This window comes from Puntigrus tetrazona, chromosome 9 (genome assembly GCF_018831695.1).
Source record: "Puntigrus tetrazona isolate hp1 chromosome 9, ASM1883169v1, whole genome shotgun sequence".
Classification (NCBI taxonomy): domain Eukaryota; kingdom Metazoa; phylum Chordata; class Actinopteri; order Cypriniformes; family Cyprinidae; genus Puntigrus; species Puntigrus tetrazona.
The window spans coordinates 3,925,661-3,951,902 of record NC_056707.1 but is presented as its reverse complement, the minus strand read 5'-3'; the positions used below and the strand labels follow the sequence as shown (position 1 = coordinate 3,951,902).

The window sequence follows — 26,242 nt, the reverse complement described above, 5'->3', positions numbered from 1 at the left end:
ATTTTACCGCTTCATTTGAGCAGAACCAGCGCGTATAGTATACACACAGAAACGTTAAGGTTCTCACGGCAACCCGTCAAAATAAAAGTTCGGTTTAGCTATTGTGCCGGAAATACATTACTTTTATAGTGTGTGTATGTGATAGGCTACTATTACCACTACTGTTTAAATTAATCAAATAGATTTTTTTTTTAAAGAAAGAATAATTTTTTAAATTTTAATAGTAAATCCCCTTTATTTACTAGAAAATAAAATGTTTATATTAATGAAAAGAGGTGAAGGGAGAAACTTTTTTTCAAACTTTTATTATTTGCGGAAAAAACACACGCTATACGAATAGCACTGATTTCTGTACATTTTATTTATGTTTGACTTTATTAATAAAAATAATGTTTTTTAAATTGGTGAAGAGAACCGTGGATTTTCACTGGTATCGGTAATTTAATACAGAACGTTTGGTACCGCTTATAACACTAGTTATGTTTATATATTAGTATTATATAAGTTAAATTAATATAAATACATGTATGTAAATACATGTAATACAAAAACTGATTATGGAAGCATTAATCGCAATTAATCGTTTGACAGCACTAATAAATACATTTAATTTGTAAACATAATATATTTTATGCATGCGTGTTTATTTACAAATACATAATAAACACAGTACACACAGATATCATTAGACAGTTAGTTCTTTCTTACGCCAAAAAACAAATTTTTAATGTCGTTTTTCGTTACAATTTCCAAACGCCACCAAAGCTATTACGCTCCAAAATCACCACTCGAAGAACAAAGACAACAATGAATCTAGCACTTAAAAGTAAATAGTCTTCACCCCAAAGACAAACACTGCACTCAGCTGAAACTAATATGACTTAATTACGTGACAATTTTCTCTTAAAGACGTAGTCTATGAATTTCAGTTGACAAAAGCCGCTGTGAGAGCGCGAGTCTCTCCGCGCCGAGCAGGGGGAGGCGTAATCTCGCGGCTCGGACTGGAGTCGACACACAGAGAGGCAATTAAAATGATTATCACACTGACAATTAAAGCATGTGTATGAAAAGCTCGGCCGACTCTCGCTCCCACCTCTTTTTCAATCTTCAGAAGCTTTTTCACCGCCACCTCTTTGTCCTGCGAGAGCCAGCGGGCGCGATACACGCTCCCGAAACTCCCGCCGCCGCAGTTCTCGTAGAAGAGGATGTCATCGAATTTGATTTGCACAAAGGAGGCGCCCAGAGATGCCATGGCATAATGGCACTTAGAAACGCACTTCTCTCCTGAAGAACCAAGAAAAGAGGACAGGATGAGAAGAGAGCGAGGGACGGGCTCCTCGGAGGAGAGATGTTGTGATCTGATCTGCCACGGAGAGAAGCGCTCACTTCTACTCCAGTGAACACACACATGCACACACACACACACACACACACACACGCACACACACGCACTCACACACACACACACACACTCACACACACTCACGCCGCGAACTGTCAGACACAATCCACTCACTTACTCTAACACGTTTTGCTCAAGTGTCACGAGCTGACGTTTGGCGCTGTGTGTGTTTGTGTGTGTTTGCGACAGCTTGCATGCCCCGTCCCGCCCGATAAGTTTAACACGGCGACGTATTTAAGGACACGCGACCCTGTCTGTGAAATCCAGCCTAGCTTTCAGAGAACGAGCTTTAAAGGTTGATTTCTAATATCTCGGTTAAAGAAAGTTACGTTTTCACTGAATGTTTTTTAGTTTACGAAAAGGTCTTTTTTACGTAGATAACAGTAAAAGGCAGTAAAAGTCCACACATTAACGTTTACCCAGCCTCAGGCCGTCCAAGATTTGGAGAAATGTAGCATTAAGTCGCTTGCTCACCGCTGGACGCTCTGCAGTGAATGGGTGCCGTCGGATTCAAGAGTCCAGACGGCTGATAAAAACACAAGAATCCGCATCAGTTGATGTCTTGTGCAGGAGAAAGACGAAAGAGAAACAAATCGATCATTAAGAGCCCAGCATCCGCATTAGCAGCCAGCTCCAGCCTTATTTGTCTGCGTATTTCTCTCCTGATTCAGACGAGGTGACTGGAGAAAGCACTTTTATGGACAGAGGGCTCACACTGCAGCTGAACGTTCGGAAGGAGAAACATCTCAACGGTGGATTGGTTTCAAACACGCATCTTTTCGCTTCCTAAGACAATAACCGATCGATTGGAGCGGCGGGGGTCACTGTGGTGTTTTTATCAGCCGTCTGGACTCTCACACTGACGGCACCCATTCACTGCAGAGCATCCACTGGTGAGCTGCATGTCTCCACACGCGATGAAGAAACAAACTCGTCTGCCTCTTAGAGGTGCCCGAGGATGAGTGCATTTTAAGCAAATCTTCGTTTTCGGGACGAACCGTTCCTTTAAATCCACAGAATTCAACGCACGACTTCTGGCTCACGATTGTATTGCATCCTTTCTCTCTCTCTCTCTCGTTATTGTTTGACTGGAAATCCCTCATATCTGCAATCGGAGCACATGACACGCACTCATACTGACCGAACCAAAGTCCATTTCTTTTCAGCCTTCGTCCGTAAAAATAGCAGTTACAGACAAACGTCCCAAAGCATCTCCCAGAGCTGTGACGCTCACAAATTAGCAGAGGAAGACAAAGCTAAACCCTTGTTAGTGTATAGTTATCGTCTCATTGTCTCTGGAGCAATTATGTTTTTCGAGGGCCGTGCCGGACTGCTGGGGCGCGCAGCGGGCCCCAGCTCTATTCTCACAGAGGGGCCCCTCGGCTCTCGGCAGGTTTGGGATGATTCATGTTATATTTAGCCGCGCGGGAAGAGCACTGACACCCTGAAACTTTCAGTTTCTTCACTAACATCGCTTACTTACTTTTATTCTTTTTTAAAACCCTGCTCAAGGAACCACGGGTGCACATTAAATATGCAGACGATCAAATAACAGTAAATGCAAGAGTGTTTGTCTGCTTTTTAACAATATTTGTTTCCTAGCCGCCGCATCAGTTCACCTGTCCATCGGTTTATCTGCATCTAATGCATCGGTCTTCGTGCATTTCGAAGTGTCCAGACACTTAGGTGATTCTTCCGTTTCCTCACTGAATTATGAGCTTCATATCTCAGCACGCGCTTTCTCAACCGGAACTGAAAGCAAAAGTGGCAGAATAATTGTGATTTTTCTCATTCATCTGGGAATGAAGGCCTGCGCGTCACACAACGAGGAATGATTTTCACGCTATTTCTATACAATTCTTCAATTAAAACCCAACTTCGGATGGCTTATCAAAACATAAACGCATTATTATATTATAATAACCATGCATGAACACGCGTAACTTGTTTCAAGCAGCACGTGAAGATTAAAGCATCACCTGATGCTCTTTTTTATAATGATAATGCATAGGCTGCTATAATTATTGCAAACATTAACTGTTCTACGAAACGTTGGCAAGCCTGGCTCTTACGCCACACATGCGCTGTTTTACACGACTTTAAGAAGAAAAGCGTATCTAGGAATCAAAGAGTGGTTCGTTTTTAGTAAGTGATCGTATCCGGATTATTTCATCAGAAACTGTGATGGTCGAGGAACAAGTCCAGACAGATCCCAACAGATCCACGAGCTCGTAATCGATCATCATCCCAGCGACACACACGCAGTGTTATTACAGTGTAACCTCACGATACACACACACACACACACACACACACGTACCAGCACCCCCGTACCCCGCTGGCAGTCTTCCCCGGAGAGATGGACAGCGGTCAGGAAGATCTCGCCTGAGCTCGTGACTCAGAAATTCCCGGTTTCACGCTGCGCCGATTTCACGTGTAACAACTTCTTCCTGATCAGAGCCGCCAGCTTCTGGGCTGTGACGCAGCGAGCGGCCCGGAGAGAAACAGCGACACCCGGCGGACCACCCGGAAACACCCGGAACCACCCGGAAACACGCCGTTTTAAAAACAGAGCTATTCTGGTCATTTATATATATATATATATATATATATATATATATATATATATATATATATATATATATATATATATATATATATATATATATATATATATATTTTTTTTTTTTTTAATTTTATTATTATTATTACACAAACAGTATTATAGATTAATTATAAACATATTAATAAAAAGATAATTTAAAAACGGATCTATTCTGGTCATTTATATATATATTTTTATTTATTTATTTTTTTTTTTAATTACACAAACAGTATTATAGATTAATTATAAACATAAAATATATATATATAATTAAAATAAAATATAAAATATAATTAAAAACAGATCTATATATATATATTACACAAACAGTATTATAGATTAATTATAAACATATTAATAAAAAAACTAAACCCTATTTTTAAAGTATGTATTCACAATCAGTAATTTTAATAATATACACTCTTAGATTATTAGATTATATCTGAAAATATGTATATAATCAAAACGTATTGTCTAATATGTGACCCTGAAGCACAAATCCTGTCATAAGTGTGTGGTTTCTTAAGAATGCATCATCATGAATAAATAAGCTTTCCGTTGATGGCCAAGATACAACTAATCTGGAATCTGATGATGCAAAGAAAATCTAATTATTGCATAATTGACTTTAAAGTTGTCTTAGCAATGCATATTATTATCAAAAACTAAGTTTTGATATATTTTGGTATATTTACAGTATGACATTCACAAAATATCTTTACTTTACTTAGATCTTTAATATTCTAATGACCTTTGGCATAATTATTTTGTTTTAATGTATTGTTGGTTATTTCTACAAATACACCTGTACTATTTATGACTGGTTTTGGTGCCCAGGGTCACAAAGAATAATATAACATATTTTTTTGAGCATGTGATAACAGGTTTTGGTACATGCAAGAAAATTTAGTAAACTATAAAAAATCGACTGAGACAAATTGAAAAGGACAACTATGAATGAAAAAAAGGCATGTCTGTAACGTGTCTGTAATCTTATGACAGTTTTATTTACACAGTAAACACACAGAGGTATAAAGTTTACAGACAAGCCAACAACAGGCTTTTGAAATGTGCTCATAATTTCTCATTTCACCATTTAGAGTTTTTCTTCATGCTTAAGATAACATAAATATCTTGATAAAATTAACATCCAGTCCTTCTTCACTTCCATGAGTCAAAAATAGATATATGTAGAAATTAAAATGTAAATGCTTTGAGATGATTGATATTAAACACTATCATTCAAAAATTTGGAGTTGGTAATATCTTTTGGAAATATGTTTTGAAAGAAGTTTCTTATGCTTACCAAGGCTGCATTTTTTTTTCACATATACATATATATATATATATATATATATATATATATATATATATATATATATATATATATATATATATATATATATATATATATATATATTTTATTTATTTATTTTTTAGTTATCTGTATTTTTGAAGGTATTATTTAATTTAATTGTTATTTAATTAAAACAGTGTAGTTTGATTGATATTAATTGGAATGTAGATTTAAAAAAATTAGAGAATGTTTTAAAAAATGGAATTACCTGTTAATTAACTCTTAATTAGTTTGCTTTTGCTGAGACTGTGAATTATTTGATGAATACAAAGCTCAAAAGATTCAATTTTATTTTAATTTATTTCATTCACTTTAATGCTGAGTATATTAATTTAAAATCGATTTTATTTTGATTTATTTACTTATTTTATTACGTTTAATATATCCTTGCTGAGTATATAAATTTCTTTCAAAAAAAAAAAAACAAATTTTTAAACTGCATTTTTAAGCTCAGAATCTCCTTTTAAACAACAAAAAAAAAAGGTCTCCAAAAGCTCAGACGGGACAAACCAGCGACTCCAAACTCCAGCACGTGAGGCGTCCAGCCGTTACGCACACGATCCGAAAGCAGAGGAGCATCTGATCCGTGGCAGAATATAAGAAAGGTCGCACACAACATCACTGAGATGAAGCCACGCTTTCACACAAGCAGCCAAAGACAGGGAGGCCCTGGCGCGTGCACACGGCGCTCTAGCTTATTGACTGGCTCTGAGGGGAGCGGATCAGGTCCGCCGCGGCTCCAGTCTGTGGGACAGCTGGGACAGGGTGCGCTGGTTGTCGATCACACCGATGTGACGCACGTAGCCCCGCGCGTCCTGGTGGCTTTTACCGGTCACCTGCGGGGCTTCTTGATCTGAGCGACGAAAACAGAGAGGAACCGAATCAGCCGAACTCAAGCGCGAGAGTGACGTCAAGTTTATGTGGGGGGTCTTACTGAATGGCTGGCTCCGGCAGTATCTCATGATTCTCACCGTGTTTGCAATCATTCTCTGAAAAACAAAACACAAGGAATATTGAGCGAGGCCCGTTTTAAACGGGGGAAGGCGAAATGAACCCTGTGCAAACGTACCATTTTCTCGAAGTTCACCAGTCTGTCAGTGAACGTCTTGTTACCCTCGTGTGTGAAAGTCATGTCTGAAAGGGCAGAAATGGACATGACACGTTCAAGCAGCGATCAGATCTGCATCTTGTTGCGGTCTCACGCCATAAACGTGCCTTTTTAGCGAGACCAGGTTGAAGATTTTGACTTCAGGTTATTCGGGTTAATAACAACTAATAACTGCATACTGCATACTGCCTGAATTATGTGGGAATAAATATCCAAAAGTACAGAAAAGTACAAATTATATGTAATTTAATTTAGTATGAATTAAAAATTAACATACGCATTTAAATAGATGCATTATTTATTACAGATATTATTTTATTATGTCATTTAAAAATATTTAATCCAATAATTATTAAACATAAAGGCGACACTTTATGTTATTATTAGTTGCTTATTAGAACGCATATTACTAGAATATTAGCTCTTAATAACTATTAATAAGCAGCAAATTAAGAATTTATTGACAAAATAAGTTACACTGTATTTTTTATATTAAAAACATATATAATAAGACCATATAGATGTGTGGCAAATTAATTAAATCAACATGTTTTTATTAGTTACGGTAATTAAAAATACCAGCGTTTTTTATGCTACTAATAATAAAAACATGTATGTCAAATGTAGTTATATATATATATATATATATATATATATATATATATATATATATATATATATATATAAAAACTACATTTGACAACATAATTGTTCTGTATGAAAACATATATTTTAAAATATACAATACTGGAGCAATTCCTATAATTTCATCTGTGATATTTAGTTAGTTTTTCTGACTTTATTATTATTATTTAATGAAAAATGTGTCAAATGTTAATGATAAAGCAGCATTTGACCGGTGCGTGTGATTTCACCTTTAATTAATAAAGGCATGAAGGGAATGATCGGTGGTTCTAACTTGGCCACTGTAAGTCGATACGCTCGGTGATTTCTGGAGGGATCCTGCAGTGAGAAAGACGACAGCTCTCTGAAAGCCTCTTTAACGTTAGGTGACACGTTCACTAGCGAGCTCGACTCACCATCAGGTTTTCAAACTCTCCATAAAACTTCTTGAACTTGCTGGGCAGTTTCTGTGAGAAAAACATATCAGAGAATCAGTGCCAAGCAGTCGGTCATGACGGGGTCTGTTCTGTACAGGGGACCCTGGAGCACCAAGCGGCAGCAATTGTAATTACTGACTTTTCTTTTATGCCAAAAATCTGTAGTTAAGCTCATGTACCATGAAGACACTGTCAATATTGTAAATACATCAAAACTTCATTTTTGACTAATATGCATTGCTAAGAATGCATTGCTTTAATTTTATATTGCACCGTCAGTTTCCAGATTTTCGAATAGTTGTATGTACGCACGCACACACGCGTGTGTGTGTGTGTGTGTGTGTGTGTGTGTGTAGTGAATACTCACCTCCCATGTCTGACCGAGTCGACAGACCGCAGGGTTTCCCAGGCCCATGATAATGGCAAAGAACGAGTTCAAATTCTTAAACTCTTTGCAGCTTAAAAGAGCGCGAACACACATAATTCAGAGAACTACTAAGTGGGAAACGCTTACCTGGGCTGCTTTATAACACGTTCACGTTTCAGTGATCTTTTGTCTTATTTGGATGTGCTCACTAACATACTGAAGCACACGCGGAGTACAGTTTGTAGTTTGTTATACAGTATTGCATTTAAAGCGAATATATTTTACATTTAAAGTTGCATCTCCGTAATTACAAATACATTCCAATGTAGTTATTGCTACATCCAGTAATAATAATTAATAGACAGTAAAGCAATAGAGTGCTAGCAAACAAATAATGCATTTTAAATGTGTCATTATAATAAAAATAAATTAAAACCCTAATCCTAACCCCTAACCATATAGTAAGTACACACAGTTAATTAAGCCTTAAAATAAAAAGTGTTACCTACATTTTCGTTTACTTGCAGTTAAATGCAATTAGGCACCCAAAACATTATATTCAGTTTGCATTCACAGTAAGTATATTCTTTTAGATTGTTATTTCTATAACAAGCACACGCATGCTAAAGGGACAAGACGTGTACATATACCATTAACACTCCTCTGAGCAGAATGACTCATCACACACACACACACACACAGACACACACGTCACATGTTTACGAGCGAAGACTCACTGCGCAGCGATCTTGATGAACTTCTTGAGCAGTTGGACGCGTTTGCCGAGCGCGGGACACAAACAAACCTCGGTGACCACCCACAGCTGAACCTCATTAAAGCGCCGCAGGAACAGATCCAGATTAGCCGTGGTCTTCTTGAAGTGCTGACGGCCAAACGTGTGGTAGATCAGCTCGTGCTAAAACGCAGACACGGGAACGGAGACGGGCATTCATAAAATGACACATAAAATGCGCGCGCGTTATAATAAAAGGTCCTTTGAGAACTCCGTGAAAAAGCAAGACCGCAGCATTCTTTGAAAAGAGCACTTGAGAATATATTTAAGTGTGGTATTTTTAGACGATTAAGATGGAGTGAAACAGATGAAATCAAAACACATTGTAGGTTAAAATTTGATAATAACAGCTTGTGTTATCTTATTTGAAGTATGGTTAAAGTACTGCTGAATACACTGCTACACATTTATGGTAAACTAAAATATATAGGTTCCACTTTATCTTAGTTGGTCTTAAATACTACGTACATAAAGTATTTAAAGTTTGGACTGACATGAGGGTGCGCGTCAACAAAGACGGGATCTTCTTTTTTTAGGTGAACCGTCCCTTTAAGTGAGGGTCGTTTTAGAACCGAAGTGTCTGTACCTCTCGTGTACACAGTCGAAGAGCTCCCAGTCGTAGAGAGTCATCTGATGAGCCAGATCTTTGGAGCCTGCGAGCTCAAACGTGGTCATGGAGCCCGCAGACGGCCCTTCCTGCTCCGGCAGCGGAGTCTGTGTGAACGAGCCGATCGATTCGTCAGTTAATCAGCCAGTCAGTAAGCTAATGTACGTTTGATCCTGCGTGTTTACAGCCCGTGTGTGTCGTAAAGGCACTCTCCGGGGGCTCTTACACACCAAAGAGTCGATCTGGTCCCTCGGGCAGACAAACAGACGGCCATTAATGGTCAGCGATGAGAAGATGGACACATCGGATGGCTTTAGAAGCTCTTTATCTGAGAAACACAAACACACATCAGTCATTCGGCTTTTAAAGATGTCAGTAATCAGACGCTTGTCAAACGCCTAATGCATGAAGTTACTTATTAAAAATAACTACGCTATTTTGCAATATTTACATGTCGACAAGCAAACAAGAAGTTAAAGGGATTAGTTTACCCAAAAATGAAAATTGGGGCATATCAGGGTATATTTATTTCTTCTCCAGATTTGGAGAAATATCACTCACAAATGGATGGTCTGCAGTGAATGGGTGCCGTCAGAACATTAAGCGGGTTGGATTATTGTGATGTTTTTATCAGACGTCCGGACTCTCGTTCTGACGGCACCCATTCACTGCAGAGCATCCATTTGTGAGCAAATGAGGTGATTCTAAAGTTTCAACTCACCGGATACATTTTCAAAAAGAAATAAATACAATGACATATTTGTGTATACTATTCATTTAGAAATTATATTTTGTTAGCTAATTTTGCACAAGCACCTGCTGTTCACGAAAGAACCAAAGAACCAAAACGTAGATATCCAACTTGCATCAGCTTTTATTGAACGTTGTTACTAAAAATCCCAAAGTATCACAGTTTTATCTTAAATTTTTAACAAAAAAGATTGCATTTAATGTGCACTTCAGATCTAAGTATATGCTTAAAATCTTAAAAACTATTGATAAAATGTAAGAATTTGTTATAATAAAAAAATGCATGCATTTATTCCGCAATAAATGCATGCATTTTTTTATTATAACAAATTGTCAAGGGAGAAAATGCTCTTTAAATAGGCCAAACGACTTGGAAACATTTGTGTGCAGTATTAAGTCATATAAAATGTAATTTCCCACAAAGGAAATTGTGGCCAGTGAAAATGCTGAGTGGCTAGTAAATATAGAAAACCACTAGCCACAGAGGCTGGTAAATGTACGTCAAGCCCTGCAAACTATAATTGCAAATATATCTGAAGCACATGACATGTACGTTTCAGCAGAAATTGCATTAATGTACATTTTAGTTTTAGCATTCTTACAATTTTAGTACACACCAGACAACAGAACTGCATATAAAATGTAAAGGCTAAAAAAATAAAGTTCAGCAAAATGCACTAAATATAATTTGAAACTACAATAGGTTTTCATTTCATTACAATTAACAATTGCCCCAAAACATACAATTTTCTTCGCACTTAAGTGTTTTTTCTGTAAAAAACCTGTGCTGCTGTGAATGCTTCAGTGTATTTAAAGCAGTGGGTCACAGTGCAGCAGACCTAACTATCAGTGAGAATGGGAAATACTACAGACACAGGGGTGAAGAAAAGAGCTCATACTGTCAGCCAGAGGTCAAAGACATAAGACAATAGAATGAATCACCCTGCAATTAATCAAACAGCAACGAAAACAGAGGAAATGGCTGTCAGTACAGCCATATGAATGTGTGTGAGTGTGTGAGCTCACCCCCGGCTGAGTTGAGGTGGATGAGCAGAAGGTCGTCTCCTGAGCTCAGTTTATCGGTAACGGCGCTGATGACCTCTCTGACAGACGCAGCGACAGGCACTCGGATCGTGGAGTAGGTATGATCACCGCAGTACACCTTAAACAGGACTTCAACACACACACACTTTACCATTAAACATAGCTTTTAATCACAAAACAATATTAACTTCCGTCATCGGATCACATCTATGTCTTTGTCCTAAAGTGTTGACCTCTTTTGAACCTCTTCCACTTTATTTTTTGTTGATTATTTTACTTTTGCCTCTTCTGTTCCATGACCGATATCTCTTTAATTGTTGATCCCACTCAAAATACATGAATAAAAATTATGCTTTATTAAAGCTGCTGTATGCAGGATTGGCACAGAGCAGTTCAACTAGGTATTGCATTGTTTTCCACCTTCCATGACTGAAATAAAACACGTGCCGTTTTCTGTCGACTGGCAACCCGGTGTCCCGAAAGAGTAACAGACTGTAGCGTTGTTTTTCAGACATAAACGTATGTTAGCTCAACGTGTTTCTTAAATATCTGCATATATATTATGGTATTTATGTGCTTTAGTAGAGTCAAAATCCACATACAGCACCTTTAAGTGTCCCTAACTCTCAGAATGATATGTGTAGAAAGTACAAATGTGTACACTACCATTCAGAGAGTTAGGGACACTTAAAAGGTGCTGTATGTGGGAATTTGACTCTACTAAAGCACATAAATACCATAATGTATATGCAGTAGTATCAGACATATTAAAGCTTTAGATACTATGTACCAATGTGTACTTACACTGTGGTTACACACTACATACATCTATACTACATACTAGTTACTATGTAAGGTATTGGGGACGCAATATAAAGTGGGACATGTATTATTTCATTACATGGCTGCACTCTAAATCACGAGCGGATACAGACTCACTCTCGTCCGTGCTTTTGATTGGCTGTCTCTTCTGCAGTCTGTCGTTCCCTGTGCTGAACTGACGAAGCAGGACTTTGTGCTGAAATGAGAGAGAAGGACTATCACATGACGCTCGTTCAGCACCGAGGACATGACTACAGAAGCTTGTTTTTATTATCACCTCACCTTTTTCTGAGAGGGCCGGCCTTCATCACAGCTGTGAATAAATTAAGTTTTATGATCGTGAGCAGAGGTTTCTCTAAACATCGTCAGTCTGATATAGAAACCGCTGTATTGCAGACCTGTGCTTTATTACATATTACTCATGAAAAGCCTATTGTACAAAATCTGCTACATGCCCTTCTTTATTTAGAAGGTGAAAGACGAAAGATGAACATTTACTGGAATTAAGCAACTTATGTTTGCTCGATTATCCATTATTTTATGTTTTTCATTGCACTGCATGAAACGTATGGCACTTAAAAACTACAGAGCTCTGACAATAAAACTAACCATTTAAATACCATCTTATTACAATTCCTGTGAATTCATTTCGTATTATAACTATATCACAGTATATGAGCAACGAAAGCCTGATTTCTCAGATACGATACCCAGATTTTAAGTTTCAATAAATTGTTCTATTAATTTCCTATCAGCAGGGTTGCTAGACCCTTACTTCTGCTTGATGATCTTCTCTAGTTCGGGCAGCTGGTCTTTCAGAGCTAGAAGGAGTCTGGAGTCTTCACACACCGCCTCATAAAACTCCTGCAACAAACAACACGCACATTAAACCCCAGCAGCACCAGAGAGTTCAGCTGTGTGAACGGGTTAAGAGCAGAGCTGGTGACCTGGAGGAAGCTGAAAGAGCTGTCCTCCTCCTGCAGGTGGTCTGTGTTGATGGAGGCCCACTGTAAGACCAGACGAATCACCCGGCGCTTGTTATTGAGAGAGTAATCCATCCGCTCCTGGTCGCTGCCCTGAGACGGCTGAGCATGATAGGTGATAGCGCTAAGGACCGCAGACTTCGTTTGAATAAAGCAGTGTTCATAAAGACCTCAGTCATCACAGCTGTAAAGGATATTGGGCCATGAGAAGAGGACACAGCTGACTGTTTGGGACAAACACACAGTGCATAAGCAAAAAGTCATCTAGAGCGGGATCTACAGAGACCGGGGAAAAAGACGGGATAGTTAAATGTTGGTCACAATTTGCAATTCGCTAATTTATTTATACAGCATGCTTGTCCGATGTGCTTTTTCACAACAAGAACACGCATGCTTACACAAAGCACGGTACGAACAATAAAATGCAAGGCAAGGGAGCATTAAAACTTTATTTTAGCATTATAAGCCTCATTCAACCCTTTTTGTGACAATATTGGCAAGCATGCTTTTTAATTTGTGATCATTTTACACTGATGAGGGACGACGCAAACGTTTATTGCACAAAGAGTTTTATACATAGAAAATATTTTTGCATTCATCAAAATATCTACCGCTGGCAGCTATTACCGCGGTCCAGTTCCTCTCATACCAGCTCAACTCTGACATGTATATATTGGCATTATTATGTAATCAAAAGGAAAATTATTATTGCTGGTCTTCAGCGATAACGTCAAGTTACTTTAATGTACAGTATTCTCAACTGTTTTTGCAACATTCACACCATTTTTTTACCGTTTTGACTGATTAATAGAAAATACATGGTACATAGGAACAGTGAACATAATAAGGTTATTTTTAATAGTAATATACTATACGCTTATACGTATTATTCCAGTAATGCAAAACTGAATGTTCAGCATCATTAACTCCAGTCACACGATTCTTCAGAAATCATATGATATGATTATTTTGCTGCTCAATGTTGCAAGCAGTTTTTTTATGAATACAGAGATCAAAATAACATAATTTATTTGCAACACAGTCAATTTTTTTCTTTTATTTTCTTCACCGCAACGTTCAAAGTCTCACGCATCCTTGCTGACAAAGAATTTTCTCTCAAGAAAGCAAGCATGAGAGGACAAAAGAAGAAAAGGAGGAAGGAAGGAATGAAAAACATCCACATTTTATGCTAGAAATGTTCTTTATTCCAGTCCTGGAAGATTCTAAAAATCCCAAATATTTCCATTAGCGTGTTTATTTATTGAAACCTTATGTAAACTGCTGTGATGGTCTGTTCTGCTCATATTTCAGGCTAACAATGCATACGCATAAATTCTCAATAACTCAAAAATGTACAAAACGTCAAATAGAAAATACAGCTTCGCTTCTCTGCCTCTCGTTTCACCGTTTCCCTGCACGGAAGCCTCTTACTGAACGCATTGCAAAGTACCTGACTCAGTGAACTGGGAGTCGAGTTTCATCGTCTCCAGAAGATGCTCCAGAATCTTCTCCGGGGTCCCTGACATCACAGTATACCTGAAGAACAGGTTTGAGGTTCTAGATATACACAGCGGTTTACAGTTAAATCATATATATTACAGATGAACAGAAATGTACTTGAGAGGAGAGGAACTGGAGCCCCTGTTGCTAGTTTTCTCCAAAACTAACACATCCTCCTCATGTTCCTTCAGACGGACCGTGTTCGCTTCCACATCCTGAAACAGAATTAAGAAATGTACTATGTGACGTACTAACATCTATTCTGTTTCTGACGTCAGTAGTTTTGGAGCAACAGGCAACAAGCTCACTGTTACAGCACTGATGAGCTCAGATCATATAGTAGTATGATCATATATTTATGAATGATCAAATGTAGGTGTTGGTCACCTCTGTAACGCTCGCTGTAATTCAGAATCCTTACCAGTAGAGGGAGACAGCTTCTCAACCTATTTTTATCTGAATGCCTAAATTAATATAACACTTTCCTTTTAAAAAGTACACTTGAGATTTAATAACTCAGTTCTGCACAGAGAAGACAGAGGCAAGTCGTCATAGTAACAACATACAGTACGCAGCCGTATTTAATCAACTGTATCTTTTTTTTTTTTTTTAATAATAATGTTCAGTAGTTGGTGTTCAAGACTTTCACCCAAACGTTCTGTCATCATTTACCGTCCTCGAGCAGTTGCAAAGGAAGATATTTTGAAGAATGTTTGTAATCAGGCTGCTTTGGGTCACCATCGACTCCCATAGTATTTTTTTTCCTACTATGGAAAAGTCAATGGTGACCAAAACAGCCTGATTACAAACTTTCTTCAAAACACCTTCCTTTGGAACTTCTCATTTCTTGCGTGAAGTGTTCCTTTAAGGTTTACACAGAAACCGACTGTAAAAAGAATAATAAATCTACTCAGTGCCATGTTAAAGATTGCATTTAAAGACCATTTCAATCGGTTGCAGTTTTCATACATGTTAACTGATATAGTGAACGCAGGTTGTTTTGTCCGGTTGCATCATGCTGTAAGTATGCAATAAATGAGTCTAGATTGGGAAATCTCACTAAATCTGCCTGCATTTGTTTAGATAGTAGGCATCCTGTTTGTGTGTGTGCCAGAGACCCCCTCGCTATCAGGCCGAGCATCCGCTTACACAGCGTTTCTGAGCTCAGCTCTCTATTGTCAGAGATTCTGCTGTGCTGCTGCTGACAGACCGTTATATACACAAACGCAACACTATTAGACTATTAATAGTCATTACGCCAACAGCACATTAGCAAGTGCGCTAGCAACAGTACACTGTTATCTTTTGAACTCGCTCTTTGTCTATGTATATTCTGTGGACATACACTTCGCGAGTTGCATTCTGGGACGCTTTTAAACAGTATTGAAGAAGTTCACGTGTCTGCTGCACACTTGTTTTCTGCTCTTCATTTATATTAGTTTTTAAAATGAAAAATTTAGGTTTGCAAGGAAATTCTAATGTAGGTATCACGGTTCTGCATGTACTGTACATACTTCTTGTACTAGTATTAATTACAATAACTGGGTAATAACTACTAGATATTAAACAGCAACCTAAACCCATGTAGTTACCTTATATTACTTTCTTAGCTAAGTAAATATAGGTAAGTGCACATACTAGAAAACCAAGTGCATTTTTGTAAAATATAAAAATATGAAATATTTTAGCTAGTTGCTAAGGCCACTTTTCTAATTCATGTTTGCTTTAAATGAAAGAACATTAAAGCTAAATAATGCAATAAGTAGAAATAATAACTATGTAGAGAAATACCTAATTAAAGTGACAAAGCAATACAAAGTTACTAAAACTATTAAAAAAATTAAATGCCAAAAGTAAAAAGTAAAAAGCATTCAAAAACTGATATTGAAACTGGTAAAAGAAAAGAAAAGAAAAGAAAAGAAACTTAAAATCTAAATATTAGATGAAAAACTATTTGAAAAGTTGATTTGGCCTAGTAGCTAAAACAAAAGTTTAAATTGTGTAAACTAAAACTAAACCTAAAATTGAAATAAAATAAACTAAAGCTAAATAGAAACTAATGGTAAAAACAGAAAATATAAACTAAACTAAACTAAACTAATCTTCAAACACTGGAGAGTTTAGTTTTGTCTAAAAACCATTTTAAGACAGTATACATTTGTTATATATTTCAGTAAGCTCAAAAATATCCTCAAACAACAGCCAAAGTGCATTATTTGATTTAATATTCTATTTATTATCTATTGATTTTTTTTTTATAGAACATCACTGAATCAAATGAAAGTGCCTCTATAATGGATTTTTGAGAATGAGCTTAAATGACAAAGAAAACATCCTGCAAAGTTTTAAATCTAAAGTGGGAAAAGTATAAAATTATTGTCTTTTTAAAAGAAAGCGTCGACTAAAATCATTGAAAATGAGTCATTTTCAAAACGAATCCCAAGCATTTTACGTTGACGTCAACATTGCCCACTTGTTGGCCTTTCCATGTTGGTCTGAATGAAAATGTAAACTCATTCTTCACCACTAGGTGCCGCTATTGAAGCCGTGAAAATATCCGTTTCCCTAGTGACGCTGTACAGGAAGCAGCACTGTGCTCACAAACACTGCTTTATCGTCTAACACAGGCATAAAAGCGAGCCCAATCGACCGATCGCTGCAGATTAGAGGGCTTTAAAGAAAATGAATCACTGAGTGAACTTTGTACAGTGTAGAGTACATGACAAGCACTTTTGTGATTTGTTGTGTTGTGAATAATGAGCGCTGACCCTGAGGATCCTGTTGAAGTCTTCTTTATCCACTCTCAGGAAGTGGCAGTTGTCTTCTCTCAGTACGATCGACGCTGCCCGAGGTGCGTCGTTCACCAGAGCCAGCTTCCCGAAGTCATCTCCCTCGTGTAACGTGCAAACTACACCCTGCAACCAGACGTGACCCAGACAAACCCCCGAAGAGCACAGACACTCATGAAAACGTCTTGCAGCTGTAATTCAATTTGCACACACACTTCCCTGGCACAGTCTGCATGCGCTGTAATTGGCTTGAGAGCGATTAGCCGGTCCGCATTATCACACATTAAACGCTTAATTAGTCTGTTGAATGTGAAGCATTAGCGGGGAATTTCTAGCCTGACCTTTCCATAGATCACCACGTTGACGGAGCCCTTCAGGATGATGTACCATGACGTGCCCTCCTCCCCTTGATTAAACACTAGGGACAAAAGAGATCGATAATGAACACCAGACGCATCTGATGCGGAGCACAGACAAATAATAACCGCGCGCTGATATTCAGCGCTCATTTAGATCTGAGCGCCCTGAAGTTAGAAGGTCGGGATGGTTTTGAGTCTTACACACTGTGCCTGCTTTGGCGTGGGACTCGAATATCAGAACACCAGCGAGTTCCCTCTTCACCTGAGGAGAAAAGGCAATTTTATATTTTTAACAATGCACACACATTAAAGCTCAGCTTGCAATCCATGCATTAATGCAATAGTGTAAATAAAAATTATATGTATCTATTTATGTAGATATAAATGTGTATATATATATATATATATACAGACGTGGACAAAATTGTTGGTACCCTTTGGTCAATGAAAGAAAAAGTCACAATGGTCACAGAAATAACTGTTATCTGACAAAAGTAATAATAAATAAAAATTCTATAAATGTTAACCAATGAAAGTCAGACATTGTTTTTCAACCATGCTTCAACAGAATTATTTAAAAAAATAAACTCACGAAACAGGCATGGACAAAAATGATGGTACCCCTAGAAAACACTGAAAATAATGTGACCAAAGGGACATGTTAATTCAAGGTGTGTCCACTAATTAGCATCACAGGTGTCTACAACCTTGTAATCAGCCATTGGGCCTATATATATGGCTCCAGGTAATCACTGTGTTGTTTGGTGATATGGTGTGTACCACACTCGACATGGACCAGAGAAAGCAAAGGAAAGAGTTGTCTCAAGAGATCAGAAAGAAAATTATAGACAAGCATGTTAAAGGTAAAGGCTATAAGACCATCTCCAAGCAACTAGATGTTCCTGTGACTACAGTTGCACATATTATTCAGAAGTTTAAGATCCATGGGACTGTAGCCAACCTCCTGGACGTGGCCGCAGGAGGAAAATTGATGACAAATCTAAGAGACGGATAATCCGAATGGTAACAAAAGAGCCTAGAAAGACTTCTAAAGAGATTCAAGGTGAACTTCATGCTCAAGGAACATCAGTGTCAGATCGCACCATCCGTCGTTGTTTGAGCCAAAGTGGACTACATGGGAGACGACCAAGGAGGACACCATTGTTGAAAACGAATCATAAAAAGCAAGACTGGAATATGCCAAACTACATGTTGACAAGCCACAAAGCTTCTGGGAGAATGTCCTGTGGACAGATGAGACAAAAATCAAAGTTTTTGCCAAGGCACATCAGCTGTATGTTCACAGACGAAAAAATGAAGCATATCAAGAAAAGAACACTGTCCCTACTGTGAAACATGGAGGAGGCTCTGTTATGTTCTGGGGCTGCTTTGCTGCGTCTGGCACAGGGTGTCTTGAATCTGTGCAGGGTACAATGAAATCTCAAGACTATCAAGGAATTCTAGAGAGAAATGTACTAGCCAGTGTCAGAAAGCTTGGTCTCAGTCGCAGGTCATGGGTCTTGCAACAGGACAATGACCCAAAACACACCGCTAAAAACACCCAAGAATGGCTAAGAGGAAAAATTGGACTATTGTAAAGTGGCCTTCTATGAGCCCTGACCTCAATCCTATTGAGCATCTTTGGAAGGAGCTGAAACATGCAGTCTGGAAAAGGCACCCTTCAAACCGGACACAACTGGAGCAGTTTGCTCATGAGGAGTGGGCCAAAATACCTGCTGAGAGGTGCAGAAGTCTCATTGACAGTTACAGGAAGCGTTTGATTGCAGTGATTGCCTCAAAAGGTTGCGCAACAAAATATTAAGTTAGGGTACCATCATTTTTGTCCAGGTCTGTTTCATGAGTTTATTTTTTTAATAATTCTGTTGAAGCATGGTTGAAAAACAATGTCTGACTTTCATTGGTTAACATTTATAGAATTTTATTTATTATTACTTTTGTCAGATAACAGTTATTTCTGTGACCATTGTGACTTTTTCTTTCATTGACCAAAGGGTACCAACAATTTTGTCCACGTCTGTATATATGTGTGTGTGTGTGTGTGTGTTTACTTGAAAATGTGTGTTTTCCTCTAACTTCATTTAATGCATACTTACAGTCGTGGACAGATGTGATAAGGCTTTAATATGCAGCAGCTCCTCATAAATGATCTCCAGGTCATCTACAGTCCTCTGGCCAGGCCTGCAGAGAGGAGCAGGGATGACTTTGAAACTTATTCTGACATTCGAAAAAGTTTTGTCCTCGTGCAGATATTAAATCTCCCAGGACGTCTCTCTTTCGGTTACAGCATGCATACAAAAGTCTAATCTGCCTTTGGAGACCTTCAGACTATCGGAATTGTGGGAAAGTTCTCAGGAAAGCGGCCAAACGGGAGGAGATAGAGATCAGATCGCTCGGAGGCACATCTCGTGATAACCCAGAGTCCTCAAGGGGGGACGTAAATGACTCGTTTTAGCAGGCTTTGAGGAAGAACGTACTGTTTACTGAGGATCATTCGCAGATGGGCGTCAGGTCCGATCTGAGAGAGGAGCAGGAGGGTGTCCTGTAGTTCCTCATCGCTCTTTCTTCTCTTCTTCAGTGGGCAGGGCTGCGTCCTCCGCCTCATCCTCCAGGAAACGATAAAAAGATACTTATCTTGGAAACTCAGCTCCTGGTCCACTGCAGCCAAACACAGAACAAAAATACACAAGACAGGATACCTTTATAAAAGGCACTAATATGTACCTATATGCACCCTACAGGATCAAATAAGGTAATAAGCTGCATGTTTTGAAAGGAAAGGGTACCTCCCCAGTGAGAACAATGTCATTATTCAGATCAGTTCAATACTGATTTAATTATGTTTAATAACCTTATATCACGTAAATCAAGTGATTATACTGTACATGTAAACTAGTCTGGGGTTGAGAAGCATTTTAATGTCTTTTTAAAGTGCATTTATTTCATAAAACATGTGAAAACAATGATAGTGTGTAATATTATTCCCATTTCTATTTGAATATAATTTTTTAAAAATCCTGTCATGTCAAAGATGAATTTTTAGCATTAATAACTATTGACTATTAACTATTAAGTACTGGTTTTTTTGTTTTTATTGCCACATCAGCGTGTAAGGCATCTTAATGGCAAAAGTACTATAATACAAGCATTTAACATAATTCAATTTTTTAAATTAAACCTTTTCTGCTAAATTACTAAACAAGTCCCCGAGTGGGTGTCACACGATCCTCCAGAAATCATTTTAATATGCTGACCTGCTGCTCAAAAAGCATTTATTATGATGATTAACGCTGTGCTACGTAATATTTTGTGGAAACTATTTCTAAACTAATTCTAAAGAATTACATTTATTTGATTTTTTCTCTAATCTTATCTGTGGCTTTTGCTCTCGCTGAATAAAAGTATGAATTCTTTCACTTCTGAGTGATAGTGTACGAGACGACGCACTCACCGTGGTTCAGGACGCCCTCCTCCAGCAGCACCTGCCACATCCCTACAGCCTGAACACGAGAGTGAACACAGGAAGTGTGCTGCATCAGCCAATCAACGAGCTCCGTGCCCATGCAGCACTGCCTACAACACACACACACAGTACTGATAATCAAGTGAGCAGAGCAGTATCTAATGACTTAAAGAACATAAGAATATAACAAATCATAAGATATATTATATCTAAAAAAGTCAATAAGACTACACTTACCTGTATGTTTTAAGGTGGTACTTCCTGTCTCTGATAATTTGAGGCGCTCGGGACAGGATGGTGTTTCGTAACACTTTACCTGCCCGGAGGATCTTCTCTGACGGCACCTGAGAGACAAACAGAAGCAGACAGACCACTCTATACATCACATATAATGTATGTCCAACAGCTCCACACTGTGACTGACAGCTGTCAGACCCGTGACAGGATGGATGGAGTACCTGAGGAATGGATTTGGGGTGGAGTTTTGTGGGACTTTGAATGAACGATTTCTGGAAAACAAAAGGACAGGATGAGATGGATGCAGGACCATTAGGTTTGTTCTTTTGTTAACCTTTAAACAGCACGCTGAAATATTGGCAGATAGTTTAAGAGTATATTGTTTCTGGCTGACAGAGTGAACTGTAAAAATCTTCAATAATCAATGACTGCTTTCTGTGGAATATTTAGCCGCACCGACTCCATATATATGGGAAAATGCAGAGCGAGCCATTTCATAACATCTCATTTCCTGAGGCATGACAATATCTTGAGTCACATAAAACTATATCTCTGAAGGACAGTTGGTGAAGGAGATTTCCTAACAGTAATAGTAATGAGAATAAGCTTTTCGATCATCTTTAAATGTACAATTAAAAATATATAAATATATACACATATTTAACATTACGTATGTTTATTTATTAATTTTCTTGAACCTTTATACCTATATTTTGATTAAAATATTTAATTATCGTGTTTCGCACATTCTCGTATTGAGTTCTACATTTCACTAAAATTTTGACCACATTTCTACAAATCTGATTGGTTAATCACAATGTTGCTCCAGGGTCAACAACGAACCAGGAACTCGCCTCACTCGCAAAATCAGGTTCTGTGCGTGTTTCTTTCATGTTCAGTGCAGTTAAACAATAAAATCCCATCAATCAATGTTTTAAACCAGGTGAGGCCAATCCTGCTCCTGGCGACTGTCCTGCAAAGTTCAGCTCCTACTACGCTAATCAAACACACCAGCCTTTCATTTTCAAGCAATCCTAAGACCTTAATTAGTTGCTTCAGGTGTGTTTGATTAGAGCTGAACTTCACAGGACAGTCGAACGCCAGGAGCATCAAAACCCATCAGCATTAAGTCATGTGCTTTAAAAGCTGAATAAACGCCATCACAAGCGGCTTGTGTAGAATTCTGCTGATGTCTCTTCTCATATTACATAATAATTCATGTCATGGTGTCATACTGCAGCGAGCAGAAGGCACGTCTGGGGCACTGCTCTCCTCCCGAAGCTGGACCAGGGCCAATCTGCTGCATTTTTAACCGAACCGTTTACATAATTCATGACCATCCTCACCCAACCTGTACATCTACGACAACACGCCATCAAACTCTGATTATTACTAGATACGCCTCATACTGCTTCAATCGGTCAGTCAGCGTGTTTGACAGTGTGACAGTTTTGCCAGCAAAAACATCATATTTAAGTTTTTAAAAAAGTATAATAAAAATGAAATGAAATGAAATGAAAAAGGCCTCTAGATTACACGTATTTTACCAAAATAAAATCTTGATTTTTAATTATTTAATTAAGTCAAAAAAGGTTTAGACTTAGAAGTTAAACTTTTAATTAATAAAGTCAGCTGGAATGGTAAAGAAAGCATTCTTGCAGGACTCCCAGAGTTCATCAAGATTCTTTGGTTACATCTTCAATGCCTCCTCGTTCATCTTACCCCAGACGTGCTAAATAATGTTCATGTCTGGTGACTGAGCTGGCCAATCCTGGAGCACCTTGACCTTCTTTGTTTTCAGGAACTTCTCTCTGTGGTTTGAAATGTAATGGGAAGAATGTCTTGATACCTCGGGCTGTTGACGTTACCAGATCTCTCACACGTCCCCATACTGAATGTAAGCCAAAACCATGATTTTTCCTCCACCGAGGGTATCTTGGGTCCATGCGGGTTCCAGTAGGTCTTCTGCAGGATTTGCCACGTTTGGGATGCAGTTCGATATATGATTCATCAGAAAAATTAACCACCTTCTGCCACTTTTCCACTGTCCATCCTTCCTGCAAGCTGTGGGCCTTGGCAAATGCAACATGTTTTTTTGGTTGTCTTCTGTTTAATGCTGGTCTCTGAGCACTAATTCAGCCATTGAGACCAATGCGTGAGAGAATTGGACAAACTGTTCTTGTAGATACTGGGGTTTCTGGTGACCAGTTTTTATGTAGCTCTGCTGCAGTTGAAAAAGATCTAGCCCTGGACTGTCGAACCAACAAACGGTCCTCTCGACCCCATCCTCTTACATGGGTCTGTCATGAACTTCACCAGTTTCTTCAAATCTTGTCCTTATCTTCTCCACTTGACGCTAGATACAATAAAGATGTCCACCTCAGCAGGAGACTTGGTCTTCAGGCTCTTGATCAGCATTTTGGTCTGTGGTTGAATCTTTGGCATGGTGTCAGAGGTCAGGATGCGTTTCGAATGAAGGTTGGGTGTGCTGGGGTTCTTCTTCTTCACACCTGGGAATGTGTTCATTACAGTATTTGTCACAGGTGATGCGCAAATCTGTGATTGCAAGACAAAAGTCTTTTTCGCATCTTTCAAGGATTCAACCAAAGTCTGACATTTCTGACCTAATTAATTCAGAAATTTCTGACCATTTCTGAATGAAATAATTAAATATCAAGGCATAATAAGATTTTAATTCTTTAAAGTCTTGATTTAAAAAAGGTTTAGATATTTGTATTGGAAAATAACAAGAGGAATACTGATTAATTTTTAGTAAGCAATATTTATTTCAGTGCCTTTATGAGTTTATGTTATTAAATTGTATCTAAATTGAATATAGACTTTTAAGACCTTTTAAAACCCTGCAGAAACCCAGGGTATGAATTGGCCAGTTTTGAGGTTTTTGAGGCTAATTTGATATTAACTGATCTTCTGAATGTATACGAAGAGTTGAGATGTCCTTTTCTATATGCAATTAAGGCCAAATAATCAAACGTAAATACAGAAGCCTGATGAGAAACATTTATTTTAGAAGAACGTTTCAGATGACAACTCAAAACGTCTTCCCACTTCAAAAAGACCATTAACCAAAGCTCAAAAGCAAACGCATCTCAAAGTAGTTTTTGTTCCAAACAAACAGATTCTGTCTGCAATCCAGCCAAGCTGCATAATGCAGAGCTTAACACGCGCAGAACAGTCTGTGAGCAGTATTAAGAGTGAACTCATCCAAGTTCAAATCAATTTAAGCCTGTCAGCTGAGCTCTTCAGCATCTTACGGCGTGATTTACACACTTCCTTCATTACATAACGATCCTGTACAAACACACTTAAGTGAGTAAAACGACACCATTATGCAAATCACAGAGACCCTGCTGTGGACGGTATTGATCGTCTGCCGGTTCGGACGCTCCTTCAGACAATGAAAAAAGGAAAAGGAAAAGCACTCGTGGCGGTAAAAATGACAGACGCGCTGGACGGGAAATGACCCGAGAGGTCAGAGGAACAGGAACACGTACGCAGAAATGAGAAAGAGAGGATGCCAGAGCTGCCCAGTTCCTTTTACATTTCAAAGAAACGTATTCTCGCTCCGTCGAGGAGACGGTGGGAAGGATGTAGTTATATCAGAACTGACGCAAACAGGAGAAACAACAAGAATCAAACTCCTTCTGCGTGCTAGGTGAGAGTCAAGCACTGTTTAAGATGGACTTCAAGGAACTTCTCATGAACCAGCTCGGAGAAATTACATTTCTGTGCACATTTTTGGACACCGCTTATTTGCAAAAGAGAAGCTGGAGTCGTTTCATTATTATCTTTGCCTCCTGGTGCCGGGAGTGAAGAGAGTTTGTATGAGATTTCACACAACGCTATTAAATAAGGGTTTTCAAGAAAGTCAAGGAGAGCAGTTTTGGTCACAGAAGAAACTTTTCTCAAAAAGAACCATTATTATACAGTCCAAATTTTCCAGTATGTGTTTTTTGTATATATATATATATATATATATATATATATATATATATATTCATATTCATATTCATCCTTTCCAATCAAAATGCTTGCTATGGATGCAAAATTGCATTAAAAGGTGCATTTATTATTTCACTTGTGACATTTTCAGACTCGAGGTTTTTGCATTTTCACATTCATAGAGAGCATTTTAATATGAAAGGATGACGGATGCAAAGATTTCTGACTCCGTCATAAGGACCTTCATTGCAAAGAGCTATCCACTATAAACTAGAAGAGCGTCCCATTATAGAGAAGTATTTATGAATGGAAAGGTTCTACGGATGCTAAAGGTTCTTCATTAAAGCATATACAACCTTTTAGATGTCACATTATTCACAAACCACTTCAAAATATAGGAAAACAGGAGAGTTTTTATCCAGCATGCACGGTCTTAACATAGCAGTGTATTACATTATATATTATATAATATTCTCTTTAATGTGTTACAAGCTCTAAATTTACAAAATAATGTTCTTTTTAGTAACTTCATGACCTCTTGAACAGTAAAAGATGTTCCCTAATATGAAGTGTTACATGTATTTTTAAGATTGTCCTTTTATTGTGTTTTCTGAAGCTCGACAGAACTTTTATGTCCCACTGAAGAATGAAAATCATGCTTTTATAATAAAGGCGAGTAATGATGACTGACCTCAGACGGTCATGGTTTTAGACAGAGGAGTGAACATTTAGAGATGAAAGATTTCAAAGACAGAAGCTTAAAACGCACCTTGTTTAAGTGTTTGGATGATTTATCCGGGTGAACTGTTGCTCAGATTCTCTTTATCAGGCATTCCTTGTAAACAAAATAAAAGAATTATATGGTGAATGTAAAAATACCTTTAAAGTGTACTATTGAGCAGTCAAGATGATCTTTAAGTAAGAAGATTAAATATAGTGTGTAAAGTCAGGATGCGTGTAATCTTCAGTCGTGGGTCCTAAGGGGCTGCGAGGAACAGACGCAATATTACACAC

At 38.1% G+C, this 26,242-nt stretch overlaps 2 protein-coding genes across 3 annotated transcripts in view; both read right to left on the bottom strand.

The window, feature by feature from the left end:
- zak (sterile alpha motif and leucine zipper containing kinase AZK) overlaps positions 1–3,885 on the bottom strand; it is a 33,194-nt gene extending 29,309 nt beyond the window's left edge. The window contains exons 1-2 of one of the 2 annotated variants that reach the window (XM_043248533.1): positions 3,737–3,885; positions 1,094–1,284 (exon numbers count right to left, since the gene is read on the bottom strand). In XM_043248533.1, the coding sequence (XP_043104468.1) occupies positions 1,094–1,252 (159 nt within the window). In that variant the 5' untranslated portion in view covers positions 1,253–1,284; positions 3,737–3,885. Of the gene's footprint in view, positions 1–1,093; positions 1,285–3,722 lie in introns of both variants that reach the window. The other variant, XM_043248532.1, reaches the window with a different exon arrangement.
- A 2,409-nt stretch (positions 3,886–6,294) lies between these two features.
- Positions 6,295–26,012, bottom strand: LOC122351193 (rap guanine nucleotide exchange factor 4-like). Its single transcript, XM_043248084.1, is given in 25 exon segments — positions 6,295–6,353; positions 7,348–7,435; positions 7,513–7,563; positions 7,901–7,991; positions 8,638–8,814; positions 9,280–9,407; positions 9,531–9,628; positions 11,077–11,223; positions 12,034–12,112; positions 12,199–12,229; positions 12,692–12,780; positions 12,864–13,014; positions 13,097–13,175; positions 14,350–14,435; positions 14,517–14,614; positions 17,168–17,314; positions 17,530–17,606; positions 17,749–17,809; positions 19,662–19,746; positions 20,043–20,123; positions 20,125–20,191; positions 20,194–20,223; positions 21,017–21,138; positions 21,266–21,537; positions 25,998–26,012. Coding segments are annotated over 24 exon segments (2,268 nt in total). The 5' UTR covers positions 21,412–21,537; positions 25,998–26,012.
- Positions 26,013–26,242: the final 230 nt, after the last annotated feature.